Source organism: Cnephaeus nilssonii, assembly GCF_951640355.1.
Source record: "Cnephaeus nilssonii genome assembly, chromosome: 5".
Lineage (NCBI taxonomy): Eukaryota > Metazoa > Chordata > Mammalia > Chiroptera > Vespertilionidae > Cnephaeus > Cnephaeus nilssonii.
In genome coordinates, this window is record NC_137076.1 from 14,305,780 (window position 1) to 14,323,134 (window position 17,355).

The following is a 17,355-nucleotide window of genomic DNA, read 5'->3' on the forward strand; positions in this document are numbered from 1 at the left end:
ACAGGCGGCAGAGGAGAGCCGTGGAGCCCTGGGAAGCCACTCACCTGTTCTAAGCAGGGGAGTGGCAGGAGCAGGTGCTTCTTAGAAATGACTGGCTTCTGAGTCGAATGGGCTTCTCTGGACTCATGGTTTGCTTCTTTCTCATGGATACTGTGAGTTACATTCATTATATTAAAGGTTTCTCTCTTTCCTTTGACGGGGATGGAAGCTAGAGTAGAGGCGAGAGATGGTGGTGCCTGGGAGAAGGGGGAGGGAAGTAGGTGGGCTGGAAAGAGACTTGGGAGATAAACTCCACCAGGATGTGGGGCACGAGAGAGAGAGAGAGAGAGAGAGAGAGAGAGAGAGAGAGAGCAATGTTGAGGATGCCTCCCAGATTTCTGGCTTGAATAACAGAATGGATTAGGGATCAGCCGACTACAGCTTGCAGGCCAGACCCAACGTTCCGCCTGTGTTTGTAAATATAGCTTTATTGAAACAGCCACGCCCAGTCATTTGCATGTCATCCGGGACTGCCTGCACACCACATGGCAGAGATGTGCTTAGACAGAGAGCACACGCCCGCAAAGCCTAAAGTGTTTGCCCGCGGGCCTTTATACAAAGTTTGCGCCCTGGGAGAGATGGTATGGCTTTAGCTGAAATAGGGAACAAGCGGAAGATACAGCACAGGTTTCGGTGGAGAGAGAAAAGAGGACAAGTTCGGATTGGGGGTCTCAGAGGTACCAAGTGGAATGATCAAATAGGCAGTTAGCTCTGCTGGTCCCAGAAGAGGGTTCCGGTGGAGAGGGCAGCAGGGGGCACTGTGGGAGGAGACAGGATCAGGAGCTGGAACCAGCCAAGCAGGGGGTGTGCAAGAAGAGGGTTCCAGAAGAAATCTCGGGGAATTCTAACATGTTAGGGACCCTGAGCGCGTCCTATCAAGTGTCTGATTCTAAGAGCAGCTCCCCACCGGTGGGCTCCGGGGAGCAGCGGGGAGCCAGGCAAGCCCCTGACCTGAGCTTTGGTTACTGAGGCATCTCCTTCCAAGAGGCAGGTTCTGCTGTGGTGCCCAGTGGTGGTCCAGGGGCCTCCTGGCTACACCGGTGAGGGCCCCAGGATGCCCGCGGCAGGACCTAATGTGTGAGAACGTGGCTCTGGGTGATGCTGTGGAATCTGAGTGTCCCAGGCAGGACCCTGTGGCGTGGGAGAACTGGGACTGGTGGCATTCCTCTCCATCCCTCCTGGTGACCACGCCTGCCTTTCTCTCTACAGCTGCGCCTGAACGGGGGCCGAAACCCCTTCGAGGGCCGGGTGGAGGTGCTGGTGGAGAGGAATGGGTCCCTTGTATGGGGGACCGTGTGCGGCGAGAACTGGGGCATTGTGGAGGCCATGGTGGTCTGCCGGCAGCTGGGCCTGGGGTTCGCCAGCAACGCCTTCCAGGTGAGAAGCCCGGGCTTCAGCCCCTCCATCCAGTCTGATCCTCCCGGCTCTAGTCAGCCCCCATCCCCCACGGACCTTCCTCTAGCCACATGCCATGGGCTGGGTGGGAGGCAGCAACCTCATCCCGGCCTCAGTTCTGCCCCTCGCGACTCTGAGTCCTGGGGTGGGTCACCCTCTGCTTTTCCCCGCTGCAGAGCGAGGGCCTAGACTCTGGCTTCCCAGTCCACTCAGTTTGCACTGGGATTCACCCTAGGCCGAGGGCTAATCTTGGGGTGTCCTTCTATGCCCTTTGCAGAGGGAAACAACTCAGTCCTACAGGGTAGTGGACACGCAGGCCAAGGCCCAGCACGCCCTGTGCCTTAGCTTGCTCCTGGGGAGGCCCAGCTGTAGCCCCTGCTCATGCGTTCTCGGGTTGATCGGCTGCTAAATTTCCACGCCCGCCCAGCACCCTGTCACAGCCGCTGCACCTTCCTCCCCGGGCCCCTTCCTCAAAGGGAGTGACTCAGTGGAGGGCAGCAAAGCTCCTGCCTCTACCGAAAGGCAGCAGAAGAAAGACAAGCAGCGTTTGGCTTCAAAAGTTATGCCCTCTGAACCCTACTGTGAGGGAACATGCATCCCCAGCATAGAAGCGTGTCAGAAAGAGGCTGGGGTGGGGCAGGAGACAGAAAGCTGGGAATCTTCCCAGCCGTGCTCCCAACAGCCACCTTTCCAGGCCTCACTTTTCCTCCTGTGACTTGGAATGGACAGTCCCGGGTCCACAGGACCCCGGCTCTACTTTCCTTAAGCTTCTCACAGAGCAGGGAAATGGCTGGAGCACCCCGCCCCCCGCTTTGCTAACCCTGACTCCAGCTCCCTGACAGGTGGCCCTGCTTGGGAAGAGGGATTCTGAGGGCGAGACCTGGAAGAAGCCTGGCAGCCGTGCTGAGCCTGACGGCCGGCCAGGTCCGGGAAGGCAGTGAGTCCGGAGCAGGGCTGCCCCGTGGCCTCTGCCGCTGCTGCCCACACCCTCTGGGAGCTGGCTTCCTGGGCAGCACAGCGTCTCCGCTAATACTGCCTGTGACAAGCCAGGGCGCTCTGTTTCTCTCAGGGAGTAGGAAACGGTGCTCATTACACATAGTGGCTGGCTGGCTATTTTTGTTCCTTATCAGCCCATTCCTAAGCCATCTGGGCCTCAGCTGGGGTTGGGCACTGGGCCTGCACCTGGTATCTGTCACTGATTACAAGTCCTGTCCCTTCTCAAGGCCCCAGTTTTCTATCTAGAGGATGAGCAATGTACAGTCAGGTTCTCTATATGTATGGATAGCAAACTAACCACTGCCATATGTGAATACATTTCTTCTATCCTGCCCGTTCTGATCAATTGGTAGTGTCTTCCTGGGGCACTGTGTTGAGAAGGATTCTGAGATCGCAGTCAGACTCAGAGGCGAGTGCCGTGATTGATTAGTAATGTCTGTCCTGGGCTCAGGATAAGTCAGTGGCAGCATGAGTTGCAGGTGCCGGCCATTCCTGACACACACGACACTGAACAGTTGTTTGACCAAAGCTACTTTAGCAATGCTCTCCAGGGTGAGGGGGAGGGGAGGGGTGTGACAGACTCCAATTCTCATGGTCAGAAGACCTGAATTCTCTCTCACTCTGCCACAACAAACTGCATGGCTTGGATAAGTGCTTCTTGGTGCCTCAATTATCTCCATCTGGCAAACGGGATCATAAAGCGTTGAGACTTTTGTGAGGCTGAGCAATGATAGAATATGAGAAAGTGACCATTCGAGGTGACATACTGGCCATTTCTTTTGTTGATTCCCCAGGAGACCTGGTATTGGCAGGAAAACATCAATGCCAACAAAGTGGTCATGAGCGGAGTGAAGTGCTCGGGAACGGAGCTGTCCCTGGCGCACTGTCGCCAGGATGAGGACGTGGCCTGCCCCCAGGGCGGGATACAATATGGGGCTGGAGTCGCCTGCTCAGAAAGTGAGTTTCTGGGGGTCGGACCCGCCCTCCCTGCCAGGCTCCAGGGAAGGACCAGAGTCTCAATGGTTATTCCTTGCAAGGCTCTGGGCCCTCTGTCATTGGCTGAGCAAAAAAGGAACAAAGAGGTTAATTCTTGTTACGTGGGAAAGTGGGGGCAAAAGGGACTCCCCCAACCCCACCCACAGAACCTTGCTTGATGGCGGGGTGGGTTAGGGTTAGGGAGTAACCAGGGTGTCTGGGGGCCTTGGGTTCGAATCTCAGGGCCACTGTCGACTCTTTAAGCAACCTTGGGCAAATTATGTGGCTGAGAACTCCTTGCTCTTAGCAGGAGGATGGTTCTGAGGTTAGCGAAGCATGAAGCCCATGCTAGGTGCCCGGCGCACACCACTTCCTTTCTTCCTCCCGCCCTCCTCTGTAGGTCATTTTCTGTTGCGCAGCCTGGAGGTGATTTTGCTTCCTGGTGACGCCCTGGGCATTCTAGAAAGACTGAAAATATAGACGGGGAAGCCCTGCTAGGATTCAGAGTGACCGAGGGTGTGAAGTCTCCCTTCCGTGCTGAGAGAGAGGACCAGAGGATGGCCTTCGGGCGTGTCATCTTCCTGATCCCCAAACTCCACTCTCCCCACCCCCGGCCTTGTAAAACCACTCCCTCGTGAACCAGGGAGGCAGGAGAGGCCCGGGATCTGAGGCCAGACCCCGCCTGCCACTTACTGCTGATCTTGGCAAAGTTAGTTAACCACTATGATCTACAGTTGTTTTTTTCTAGAAACTGAAAATTAAACGTGACAACGAATATATGCCGGTGCTTGGTAAAAAATGATGCACTGTCATTTACCATCACGGAGAACGAGGGAGAAGATGAAACCTTGAGCTCAGTCAGTTCAGTTCTCTCATCAACCCCTGTAAGACTCACTCAGCGTGTCCTCAGCCTGGTGAAGGCAGGATGCGGGATGCCAGCGCTGGCTTCTTTGGGCAGACATCCCAAGCTATTGCATCCTGTCTGAGAGGAGAGCCTGAGATCATCGCCCTTACAATCCCCTGGGGGAATACATCCAAGCAGCGAGAAGCGGTCTCGCCGCTGTCATGGCTTATTAATTCATTTATATTTGTAATACACCTCCCCCCCCCCCCAAAAAAAAAGAACATTTAGATAATAAACCTAAATAAAACTCAAGGTAGCATAAAATAAAAGCAGATGAAAGAAAAGTAGATAATGGCAAAAAGACTAAATCTACATACAGCATTACACAGGTTGGAAAATAGATCTGTATCACTCCCAAAAGCATCGGACCCACGTATTAGAGGGTTCTTTTTGGGTAGAGAGAACATTGTTGTTGTTTGTCATCATCCTTATTATTATTTGCTTTCCATTATGGGAAATCTCAAGCTACTCATAAGTAGAGAGAGTGATATAACGAAACTAATGGACCCATTAAGGATTGCACAATTTCCAACGTTTTGCCCATCAGCACGGATACAGGCCAAGGCGTCCAACAGGACACTCAGGGAAGGGGAAGAGGAATGTGGGCTGGTGTTCCTCAAGGAAGGTGACCTTGAGAGAGGGAGACCGCCGGTCAGTTCCAGAAGGTGGTGCTCGGCAGGGACAGGGGTTCGTCTCAGTTCAGGAATCGGAAGTCAAATACTTGGGAAGGGTGAGGGGTCTCGTCGGGTGTTGCTTGAGCGCAGTGTCTGCCCTCCGCAGCCGCCCCTGACCTGGTCCTCAATGCGGAGATTGTCCAGCAGACCACCTACCTGGAGGACCGGCCCATGTTCATACTGCAGTGCGCCATGGAGGAGAACTGCCTCTCGGCCTCGGCTGCCCAGACCAACCCCACCACGGGCCACCGGCGGCTGCTGCGCTTTTCCTCCCAGATCCACAACAACGGCCAGTCGGACTTCCGGCCCAAGAACGGCCGCCATGCGTGGATCTGGCATGACTGCCACAGGTGAGGCCTCCCTTCCGCCTGCAAGGCCCAGATGGGACTGAGAATCACAGGGTCCCAGAGAGAGGCCACACAGTCCAGGGGGCCGGTTTTCCTAAGCTGGAGGGAGTCGGTCTGCCACCCTGGCCTGCCATTCTCCACTCCCAGTTGCCCTGGCCCAGCTCCCCTTCCTGGAGCCTCCCAGGCCTCTAACACTAGGAAAGAGACTTCGTTTTGAGTGCCCCTTACCCCTCCATGGACCTGTCAACAGTGTTCAAGTGTGTCCACAGGAGGTGGGTCTACAGGGTGCTTGGGGGTCTGCAATGATTGGACTCTAGGTTCATTTAGAAATATATTTTAAACACCAGTATGTGTTTTAAATATTTCTAGGGAGATCGTGGGTTTGGAGATAAGCCTTCTAGCCCCAGGAGTCCAGAGACCTGGTCTCTCAACCCCGCTGTGCCTCTAACAAGCTGTGTGATGTCAGGACATCTGGGCCACATCACCCAGGACCTCTGCTGTCCCTTCCAGGCCCAGTCTGTGGGTCTGATCCCAGGGCTATAAATCCTGGACAGGAGCAGAGTGAAATCCTGGAGCCAGCTCTAGCTGGAGCCTACAGAAGCCACCTCATTCATCTCCTGCATTTTCCTTTCTTTTCCTTTGCCTTGATTCTTACTCTAATTCAGAGCCTGCTGCCCCTGCTTGTTCGCGTTTTCCTGCTCAGACCTGGCTGGGCAGGTAGAGGGAACAGAAGAAGCACACTTTTGAAAGGAAGGGAGGCAGGCCCAGGCGTGGGTCCAGTGCGTGCCCGTCTCTCTCCTCAGAACCCCATCTACACAGCAGAGCTTTGGCACGTGGTCCCCGCTTCTCACGATGATCTCTTCTGCCGTCACTGCTATACCCCGGGGCCCGGGGCATTCGAATCGAATTTAACAGGATCACCACACGCTTGTGTGCACACCACACTCTGAGAAGCCCGGTCTAACTCATCTCCAGGCATCCTTCCTGCCCTATAATGTGGTGATCACTGTTAGGGACCGCCCCCCCCCCCCTAAGTGCCAGGCACAGGGCACCCTCATTTTCAGGGGTAAGGACACGGAGGCTCCGTGTTGGGGTGACACAAGTAGTTATTGGGCAGGAAACCCAACTCGGGCCTGTCTGACCACAACGTGTATACTCTTTCTGTCCCCTCCGCTGACTCTTCATCAGAAATCTGTCTGCTTTATCACGGGACAACTGATGGCCTAGTCACATTCGAATCAGCTTGGGGATAGAGTTGTTCAACTCATTCCGAAAGAAGGACTAGGGCAGAACGCAGGGTTGCCGGTTTTCCTGTACAATGACTGTCCCCGTGTTCTGAAGGTTGTCATCAGCCAAAGAACTTGTGCTTTCCATACAGAAGCAGGTCGGTGCAGGGTGGAAGGCAAAGGGTAAAATGAGAGTCATGACCGCATTGGTGCCTGATTTCCATGGGGAACACGTGGAGGAGGCCTGGGCCGGCGGGCGGACGCCGCCTATGCGTCTATAAGTGGAAGATAATTGCATCTCTGCCCCACACATGACGGTCCACCCAGACATTACATGGCCGAGTGTCTGTGCGACATATGCTGGCTCCCCTCCGAGAAAGCACAAGGGGACGTCCCGGAAGCGCTGCTCCGATCGCCCGCCCCCGCTTTTCCGGGGGTCTGTCACTTCCCTGCTTACACATGTTCCAGTAAACGGCTTGGGAGGCTGGCGGGGAAGAACATGTGGCTAAGCATGTGTCCCTTCAGACCTCCCCTGCTGGTCTAGAACTGAGAACCTGTGGCCATAGGATCCGGGGAGCGTGAGAGCCCGCCCAGCCCCCAGAGCTCTGGGGACTCTGCAGGCTCTGTGGGGGGCCTTTTTCTACAGGACTCCTGGCCCCAGACCTTTATGGGGTCCCTTTGGGAGTCTGATGAAAGCTAGCCCTTCCTCCACTCAAAAAAATTATTTTTTTTCTAGAATATTTAACATCCTGGCTCAGCAGATCTACAGATACTCTGAGCCCATCTCTGGATCCAAAGTTGAGAACCCTGGTTCAAATTAGTGCAAATGAGGAAAACCATCGCTCCCAGTTCAGTTGGTCCTACAATGAGAAACAGGGCCATGTTCTTTGAAAGCCCCACAGAGCTTGACCCCACAGCAGTCTCCTCGCCAGCCAGACCCAGAGGACGCTGTGCTGCGTCATGCTCTCTCACATGCATGGCCCCTGGTTGATGATCTTGAAGAGGCCCCGTCCCACCTCTCACGCCCCCAGGGAGAGGGGTCAAACCTCCTCTCTAACCGGACACAGCTTTACAGGGGCCAGTCCAGCTGGGCACCAGGACACAGAGCTGTCTCGGGGCTGCCCTCCACCGTGGGGAAGCCCAGGAGAGCTGCCGGGAGCTGGAGTGGCAGGAAGGCAGACATCCCTCCAAGGGGCAAGCCCTCGAGTCAGAGGTGGCTTTGCTGTAAAGGGGAGACTTTTGTGTGTTTTTGTTTGTTTTCTAAATATATTTTTATTGATTTCAGAGAGAGAGAGAGAGAGAGAAACATCAATGATGAGAGAGAATCATTGATTGGCTGCCTCTTGCATGCCCCCACCGGGGTTAGAGCCTGCAACCCGGGCATGTGCCCTTGACCAGAATCGAACCCGGGACCCTTCAGTCCGCAGGCCAACGCTCTATCCACTGAGCCAAACCGGCTAGGGCAAGGGGAGACTTTTGTTTGCCTCCCCCATGTGTGGAGCAGCCCCCAGGTTGGGTCAAAGCCCCAGAGATGTGATGTGGCCTCAGCGAGCTAAGATCAGGCCCTCAGCACATCTGTGGGGCTTTGTTCCGGCTGGGGGGCTGCCCAGCATGTCGGGAAGGCAGGATGGAGTGAGCGGAGGGGTCCCTGTCCATGTGGCAGCACCTCCTGAGACTGGAACACACCCTGAAATGGGGACAGGAGCCAGGACTGTCCATTCTGGGGCACAGGGGGCAGGTGGCTTGTGTGGGAAAGGATGGAGAGTGAAAATTGCTCCTCTATGCACTGATCTCTGGGTGAAACTTCTATTTGAGTCCCCAGGGACCTAGGATAACAAAGAATATGCCCAAGCCTTCCACCTTTCTCTGGTCCAATTTTTAAAAAAAATATATTTTATTGATTTTTTTACAGAGAGGAAATGAGAGGGATAGAGAGCTAGAAACATCGATGAGAGAGAAACATTGATCAGCTGCCTCCTGCACACCCCCTACTGGGGATGTGCCTGCAACCAAGGTACATGCCCTTGACCGGAATCGAACCTGGAATCCTTCAGTCCACAGGCCGACGCTCTATCCACTGAGCCAAACCAGTTACGGCCAATTTTTAAAAAATATATGTGTGTGTTTTGCCCTAGCCGGTTTGGCTCAGTGGATAGAGCGTCGGCCTACAGAGTGAAGGGTCCTGGGTTCAATTCCAGTCAAGGGCATGTACCTCAGTTGCAGGCTCCTCCCCAGCCCGGGCCCTGGTCGGGGCATGTGCAGGAGGCAACCAATCAATGTGTTTATCTCATATTGATATTTCTCTCTGTGTTTCCCCCTCTCTGCCACTCTTTCTAAAAATCAATGGGAAAATATCCTTGGGTGAGGATTAATATATATATTAATTTTTATTGATTTCAGAGAGAGGGATAGAAGAGAATCATTTGATTGGCTGCCTCCTGCATGGCCCACACTGAGGATCGAGCCCCAAACCCAGGCATGTGCCCTGACCGGGAATCAAACTGTGACCTCCTGGTTCATAGGTCGATGCTCAACCACTGAGCCACACCAGCCAGGCATCTGGTCCAGTTTTGTCTGGCATGGAGGAAGCATCCATCACCTCCTTCCTCCTTGAGCATCGTGTCCTCAAACACTGGGCTCGAGTCTTTCGGCAGAAGGCCGTCCTTCCTTTATCCAGCTTACAATGGCCTCCATCAAGGGTCACATTATTCTGTCTCCTTAGTGTTCTGGTATTCTTTCCAAGCAAAGTTTTCCTATCTTTACCCCGCCTCTCAGGCATCCAAAGTTTAGGGTACCTCAACCTGGGGAGAGGAGGTATATACCCTCATTACCAGGATGCTCCTTCCCACCTTCTGGGGTGGGGCATGCATGGGTGATGGGGTGGGGTGTCCTGGGGTGCTCTGGGCTGTCCAGCCAGCCAGCTGGGAGGGAGACATGGCTCAGGGTGGTGTCCACATGCTGGAGAGGCAAGGCAGAGCGGCTCCAGCCTGCAGCGAGCTGCAGCTGGGAGGCTCAAACCAGCTGTTCCATTCCCGGGGTTCATGGGGGGAAACTGAAGAGCTGGGGAAGACTTAAATCAAGTGTGCAGAGGCAGGGGGAGCGGGAGGCGGCCAGCCTCACAACAGTGTGTCTGTGGTCTCTGTCTGAGTTTTGTTTAGACAACGGAACATAAACCTATTTCTCCTCCGTCTTGCAGCTGGTAAACAGGGTAACAGAAGCTGTTCTCAGAGAGATGCAGACATGTTTTAGGCAATGAGTCAGACCTCGGGCCTCATCTTGCTCCTCCAAGGAGCCAAAGGAGACTTTCCGAGTCATCGCTCAGCTGCCACAAAATGTGTCCTTGTGAATGTGCCAGTGGCCCTGGCTCAGCTTCGTTTACCCAGAAACATGAGTGACCTGGGAAAAGCCCAGCGTAGGAACTTATGACACTATTTCCAGCAAAAGCAAACACAGGAGGAAGAGGAAAAGAACCTCTAATTTCCTCTCTGCAAAGCTACCCTTCTAACCCCCCTCCTCCCCCGGTCCTCTGCTGCGCCGGTTCCAGCGGAGGGAGCCTGAGGCCGGCCAGGGCAGCTGGGGCGGGGGGAAGCTGCCATGGGCCTGGGAATGACCGCAGGAACGGTAGCAGTGGTGGTCATAGTAAAAATACTCCTCCTCTTACTAAGGGGGAGGTTAGCAATAAGGAGAGAGTGGACAGGTACTGAGTACCCCTCTGTCACAGCCGAGGGTTAGGCATTTCTGCAAGGTCTCCTGCCGGATCCTATCCTGCTCCTCAGGCGGGGTCATGTTACCGTTCTCTTTTCCCGAGGAGACAGCTCTGGTCACGCGTAGGCCACGCAAGTGCTTCTGCTCCCGTGCGTCGGCGCCTTGTCCATTTCCCCCGTCCCCCAGATGTCCCCTGTGAGAGGGAGGCGAGCGTGTTCGGTAGTTGCAGACTGTGACACACGTTGCCGCTCAGGACGGCCGGGCCAGCCAGCGCCTGCAGCCACGTTTCCCCTCGTGCGCTCTGTACCGAATGCATCACTTTCCAGGAATCTGCATCTGTTCTCAATTCCTCCCATCCCCGCCCGGCGAGAAGGGGCGCTGTATGTAAACAGGGAGCCGGCTGCACAGCAACCCCTCCTCTGCTTCGCTCCCTCCACAGCCGTCTGGCCCCTCGTAGGCATTTGACTTCCTGCTGCTCACTTCCAGCTGTGGCCGACCACCCCGCACCCTGCTCCTGCTCCTGCCGCCCGACCCCGGGACACGTTAGGGCCTGCTCCTCTGCCTCTCCCCTACTCCACGGACCCTCCCCATCCTCTTCTTTCCCTCTCTACCATATTCCCACTTTAAAAAGTTTTCAAAAAACATCGAACAGTAACTTTTACTAGTCTGCGGGATGGGTACCAAATAGGAATGGGCTGTGAGAGCCACTGGAGTGCTCAGGGGGCGGGGAGGGGGGTGTTAGAGGCACTCAGAACAGATATCTTAGTTTATTGGGCTTATTGTATGCCAGGCCCTGTGCATCCATTCATCTCACTAATTCCAGCACCCCATGCATTCCGTTCATTGTTATTCCCATTTAGCTGATGAGAGAACTGAGGCCCAGGAGCTGCTGCCCCACTCTGGACCCCACGTAAACACCCTGGTACCACCTTATGCCGTCACCCCTCCTCTCCCACCGGCCACCCCTTTGGACCACGCTACTCAAGGTGTCCCCACAAGCAAATCGCCAGCCAGGCAGTTGCTAGCAGGCGGCAGTTGCCCCCCCAAACTGACTCCCCGGCCCTGTCTCCCACCCCAGGCACTACCACAGCATGGAAGTGTTCACCCACTACGATCTCTTGAACCTCAATGGCACCAAGGTGGCAGAGGGCCACAAGGCCAGCTTCTGCTTGGAGGACACGGAATGTGAAGGAGGTATCTTTGGGGGAGGGTGCTGGGGGGCTGCAGAGGGACGCCATGCCCTAACGGCCGTGCCCACCCAGCCCAGCGCCCAGGTGTGATGCTGGACTCCGGCCACTGCTGACTCCCCATGTGACCTTCCTCTGTGGGGGCTTCCAGGCTATGCTCAGAGTTGGGGTGTGAGCAAGGCCTGGCTATAAAGGCACCGGATCCCCCAGAGTTATGCTGATGGGCACTGGTCAGGCTCTAACCCTCGGACCAGAGACAGAGTCCCCTCCCACACTGGCTGCCACAGCCGTTCTCCCTGTGTCCCAATACCAAGTGCCCCTGCCCCACAGGCTCTTACCCTTCAAGTTCAAGTTCAAATGAGCCCGTCTGCAACTCCCGGACTCTCAGCTCCCCCAGGCAGAGGCTGCACCCTGCTCACACTGCTGGGAGGCCACCCACCGGGACTGGGCACACCTGCCATCCCGGCATGCCTGGGGCTCTTCAAGGGGAGACACGGGATTCTTCTCGGCACACCCAGTGCACGGGGTAGTGCCCGACGTGGCAGCTTCTCGATAGATGTGGCTGCCACTGATGCGCCATGAGACCACACAAGTGGGTTTTGAGCACCTACTGTGTGCCATATGAGCCGCTGGCCCAGTAAGGGCCAGACAGACAAACCGGACCTGAGCCCAAATTCAAGTGCTGATTGTCCAGACAGGGACAAGATGCCCCCACATGAAGCTAAACATTAAATGTCAGGGCTTTTCCCGCCAAGCATGTGCTTCATTCCCAGGCTAGTGGTTCCTCAGAAAGGCCAAGGTGGCCACAGTGGCCAGGGAAGGCTTCATGGAGGAGGGGGACCCTGGCTGGGATGTGGGTAGAAAATCGGGTAAGGGATTCTATTGAAAGGAGAGAGGATCAGACACCACACAATGGGGTGGCATGCTGAGCCCTGATGAAGCTGAGGGTGGGGTCTGGGGATGTCACGCACCCAGCAGGGCTGTTTGGGGTCCTGTGGGGAGGGGGTGGCACAGAGGGCGGAGGCACCACGTGTGCATGGTGACTGGGGTTCCCTCGGCACCTGCCTGCAGACATCCAGAAGAATTACGAGTGTGCCAACTTTGGCGAGCAGGGCATCACCATGGGCTGCTGGGACGTGTACCGCCATGACATCGACTGCCAGTGGGTGGACATCACCGACGTGCCGCCTGGAGAGTACCTGTTTCAGGTGAGGGCGTCGGAAGGCGCCTGGGCCCCTGCTCATGGAAGGAAGGGTCTTTTGCCCGGGGAGGGGAAGGCAGCCTCCTTCCCGTTGGTGCCCAAACAAAACACATATACATGGAGGCCAGGCTGTCTAACGTGCCGGAGTCCTGCGCCCAGAGGCCTGTGAGCTCAGTCCGGGCCCCTGAGTATGTGAGGCAGGCAGGCTGGGGCAGGGCGGGGGGCGGGAGGTGGACTGCAGACCTGAGACAGTGGCACTCACGTCACTTAACATCTGGTGCTTTCAAATCAAAATGCATCTGCAGCCGGATGTGGTCCTCAGGCCAGGAATGTGTCCCGCGGACGCTAAGGCCACAGCCCCGTTTGCTCCCTTTGGAGCTGCACGCGCACCTCCCCGGGCTTCTCCCGGCGCCCTCCCCCTGCCTTGGTCTGTGCTGTCAAGGCTGAAAGCAGTCACAGAAAAAGGCTGTTGTAGCAGGAGCATGTCTGGCACTAGAGACAACCTGTCCAGTGACTGTGGGCACTTGCCAGGGCTCCCAGGTACTCAGTCTGGGGGGAAGGCCAGCCCTGGGGAGGAACCACGGAGGCTAGGCCCCCCCACCTTCCTGCAAAGGGCTTTATGCTCCAGCCAGGGCCCTGGCCGGTGGGGAGACAAGCCCCGCCCCGGGTCTCCCCGTCTGGTGCACAGGAGCACTTGTGCCTGCACAGGCTTCCTCACACCCTCTCATTTCCCCCACCCGCCTTGCTTTCCAGCTTGCCCCATGGGTGGCAAAGTAGGTGACCAGAAATGTGTCATTGTGCCTTGAAAGCGTTCCCCGGGGGGGCACTCAGCCAGCCCAGGGCCCGGCCCACAGTCCCCGCCCAATGGCAGCCCTGGGATGAACCGACACCTGCAGAGAAGTAACCACCGAGGGGCTGTAGAGTCTCCCTGGGCAACTGCAGAGGCTAGAAATCAGACAGCCAAGCCCTTTTCCACCCACAAGCCCAAAACCGCAGACTTGGAGAGGCCCCGCCAAAGGGCAGAGCCCTGTGTTTTAAAAACGGAACCTCTGTGTCTGTGCACGTACGCCGTGGAGGGCGGCTTGCGTTTGAGGTTTGCTGTCACTTGGCTGGGCGAGTGCGTATCATCATCGTGCATTCTGTCCTGACGAGTGCCCTGTGTGTAATGACTGGCCCAGTGGAGACCGACGGCAGGCACTGTCTCGTGTCATCATCAGCGATGGCCATCACTGTGACTCATCTGACAGCCAGGCAAACCCAGCTCACATCTACGCTACATTCTGCGTTCTCGACCCCTGAACTATACAATCCACAAATTAATGCACTGTGGGCACGTCAATGCCTCTGATGAATGGAGAAGAATTTTTCCCTTGGCGTAGACACGACGCTTCAGTAGTGTAGCCCTCCCCATTCCCACGTGGGTCCCCATGCAGACATCAGAAACGCTGCATGTGGCGGGGGTGGGGGCGGGGGTGGGGGCAAGCAGGCCGAGGCTGAGGTGGCTCCATGGGTGACGAGGTTCCTGGAGGCCTTGCTCTAGCTGCCTTCTCACCATTCCTGGGTTCACAGCAGATCTTTTATCTAATAAACTAAAGCCCCGTCCCACAGGCCCTCTCCAGGTTTGGAATCGTAGAATGAGAATCCAATGGGATCGTGGAGACCACACATTTCAGTCCCCACCCCAAGTGGGTCAAGCTGACCCCGGTGGCCCCAGAGATGAGCCCGTGCCGTACCTGCTGCCCTCATGGCTACACTGTGGGGTGGGCTCCCTGGGGGCACAGCTATCTGTGGGCAAGGAGCTGCACAGGCCTCGGTGGGCGGGGCTTGTTTGCCCCGTGCTGTGAGCCATGTGTGGCTGGGGGTGGGGGACAGGGGACAGCTAGGCTGCTGGGTAGAGAAGAGATCAAAGAAAAGTAAGGCCATCCCAGAGCGGGACGTTTACGGCCTTAGCAGAGAAGACAGTGTCAAAGTGGGACACGGCCCTGGGCAGGTCTGGCAAGAGGGCCCGATGCGGGGCCCCAGGTGGTCGGCACCTCTGGGAGGCCCAGCCAGCCCGCTAAAGGGTCATTCATGCCCAAGCCCTCCTGGCCCCAAACCTAGAAACTGTTCCTTAACTGGCAGATGCCACTCCCCCGTCCCCACAGACCGAGGGCAGCACTGTCCCCTCAGCCACTGGGCATGGCAGGGCCCTCAAGGGAAAACCTGTTACTTGTCCCCCATACCTCACCCCCAGCCCGGTGTAGCTCTGGTCTATTCTCCCTCCCTCCCCCCTTTCTCCTCTGGGTTCCCCACTCCCATCATCTCCCTTTCCTGTCCCTATTCCTACCCCTTGGGGCTATGCCCTTTAGCTGGAGTGATCCACAGAAGGGGTGCAAGGGGGTCCAGTCTCCACCACAGCCCAGGCCCTTGGGCTGGCCGAGCAGGGAGGGCTCAGGGATGGCCTAGAGCAACACCAAAGCCCAGACAGCAGGAGGGACAGTTGGGTGACACCGCCAGCAGCAGCCTCCGGTCTCCAATGCGCAGGGCGGCCCTTCTCCCACCTCCCACAGCGCCTGTCCTTGCCCCTCCCCTGTCTCAGCACGTCCTGCCCCCTTCTGTTCCTCAACAGCCTGTTCTGTGCCTGCCCCAGGCCCCGACTCCTGCCTCTCCCCCCCTCAGGCCTCCCAGGGCACCTGGGAGAGGGAGACCCCTTTGGAAGGCTGCTTTAGGCGGGCTGCGTGTGAGTCACACTGCGGGGCAGGGGCATCTCACGCCTCCAGGACTTGCCCGCTGCCTGCCTGACCTGCTCTGGCCAGTCCTGCGCTGGCTCCTCAGCACCGCCACGCTCCCTCTCCCAAGGCCACCGGCTCTGGAGGCAGCGCCGGCCTCGGCAGGGCCCTGGGCTGGGGGGCGGGTGGCTGAGGCAGGACTCGGCAGCCAGTCCGACCAACTCTCCCCCAGGTTGTCATTAACCCCAACTACGAGGTGGCGGAATCTGACTACACCAACAACATCATGAAGTGCAGGACCCGCTACGACGGCCACCGCATCTGGATGTACAACTGCCACATAGGTGAGGCCCCTGGACAGCCCCCCCACCCCCGCCCCCCATGGCACAGGCAAGGGCGTCTCTGCTTCCTCAAGGAGCCAGAGCACCCCCTCATCTGGGTGCAGAGCTCGGGATGCAGCCAGCCTCCCCCTCCACGCAGGGGACACACGGAGGGCCTGGCTGCAGGTTGGGCTTCACACCAGCCTGGCCAAGGGGGCGGTACAGAACCACGGGCCAGCACAGACCCCACAGCTATTCAGCGGCGGGCGCCGAGGCCACACCTCATCGTGCACATGCCCTCAAACATGTGGGCGTCAGCAGTTCGTGGCTCTGTGCATCATTTTCTTGCCCGGAACTAGACACTAGTGAACCAACGTGGCCTTCGTCGCCAGAAAAGACACTTTCCTTGCGTTACACAACCTGGGGCACGGGAGGGAGGGAGGGAGGGAGGCCGGGCGTTCTGCAGGAAGTGGTGGTCCTCACTCGGGGTGAGGCCAGCCTGAGCCCACGGCATCCATTCACCCCTTCGCTCCACTCCCAGAGCACCTGGCGGTGCCTGGTGTACGTGCTGCCCGGTGGTGGCACGGAGAGGTGCCCGGCAGGCCCCGCGGTGGAGGGTGGTGGCTCCAGGGCCCACGGCCGGCCGCTGACCCTTTCATCCAGGGCCAGGGCTGCGCGTCTGATTTGCTAAACTCCGTCTCTCTGATGCCCACCCCTCAGGTGGTTCCTTCAGTGAAGAGACGGAAAAAAAGTTTGAACACTTCAGTGGACTCATAAATAACCAGCTCTCCACGCGGTAAGGCCGCTGCGGGCCACTCCCGCCTGCGGGCTGCAGCTCCTCTTCCCGCTGCTGTCTGCCCGACGGATGCCACCCTCCCCTCGCCCGCCCGCCCGCCCGCCGTCTGGACACTGCGGCCACGGCCACGGCCACGCTCAGGAGGAAGGGGTGCTCATGACTTGCTGGGGTGCTGCAGAGCCCGGCAGCCTCCGGGAGTGAGCTTGTCCGCAGGCCGCGGGAGCAGCGCGCCAGCCATCCTGTCCGGGACCCCCCGGCCGTCATCGCGTCCCACCCAAACCACAGCCCCCCCCCGAGCCTGACACCACCCTGCTCAGCTGACCACTGATAACATCGGGCCCTTTCTCCTCGGGTGCCACTTTGGCGATGCCAGCTTACAACCTGAGGGGGTCAGGCTGGCTCGTTTCTCCTCCTCTGAGGTGGTTTCCAGCCAACTTGAATGTCTAGCGCTCTCTTCCCACTACACCGCCTCTCCTCCCCTCCGTCTGTCCACGTATAAAATAAGCTGCCACATGTTTTCTGAGAGGTGAGCTCAGAGTTGGTGCTTCTCCCCGCACCCCCTGCGTCCTATTTCCAAGACATCATCATCATATTATATTTTCATGGACTTTGAAACACCAAGTAGTGGTATTTAATACTGGCGATCTAGGCCTTTGAAAATATAGCTCAAAGGAAAACCCGCCCACCTGTGTGGCTCACGTTTGTCCTTGCGAGGCTGCGGGTCACTGTTAACGGTGCTAGAACCAGGGTCCCGGGTGACGAGGACACTCACCGAACACCGTGTCATCACGGACACTCACACATACTTGAAACTTGGAATAAAACGTTGATGACGAGCGTCTGTGTTTCATTTGGGCCGCTGCCCCGCCCCCGAGCAGCAGA

At 57.3% G+C, this 17,355-nt stretch overlaps 1 protein-coding gene across 2 annotated transcripts in view; it reads left to right on the forward strand.

The window, feature by feature from the left end:
* The window catches only part of LOXL2 (lysyl oxidase like 2), a 99,874-nt gene extending 82,579 nt beyond the window's left edge, over positions 1 to 17,295 (forward strand). For both annotated transcript variants that reach the window (XM_079771832.1, XM_079771833.1), the window contains exons 8-14: positions 1,249 to 1,416; positions 3,225 to 3,387; positions 5,090 to 5,333; positions 11,340 to 11,455; positions 12,520 to 12,656; positions 15,590 to 15,701; positions 16,398 to 17,295. In XM_079771832.1, coding sequence (XP_079627958.1) covers positions 1,249 to 1,416; positions 3,225 to 3,387; positions 5,090 to 5,333; positions 11,340 to 11,455; positions 12,520 to 12,656; positions 15,590 to 15,701; positions 16,398 to 16,477 — 1,020 coding nt within the window. In that variant the 3' untranslated portion in view covers positions 16,478 to 17,295. The remainder of the gene's footprint in view (positions 1 to 1,248; positions 1,417 to 3,224; positions 3,388 to 5,089; positions 5,334 to 11,339; positions 11,456 to 12,519; positions 12,657 to 15,589; positions 15,702 to 16,397) is intronic.
* Positions 17,296 to 17,355: the final 60 nt, after the last annotated feature.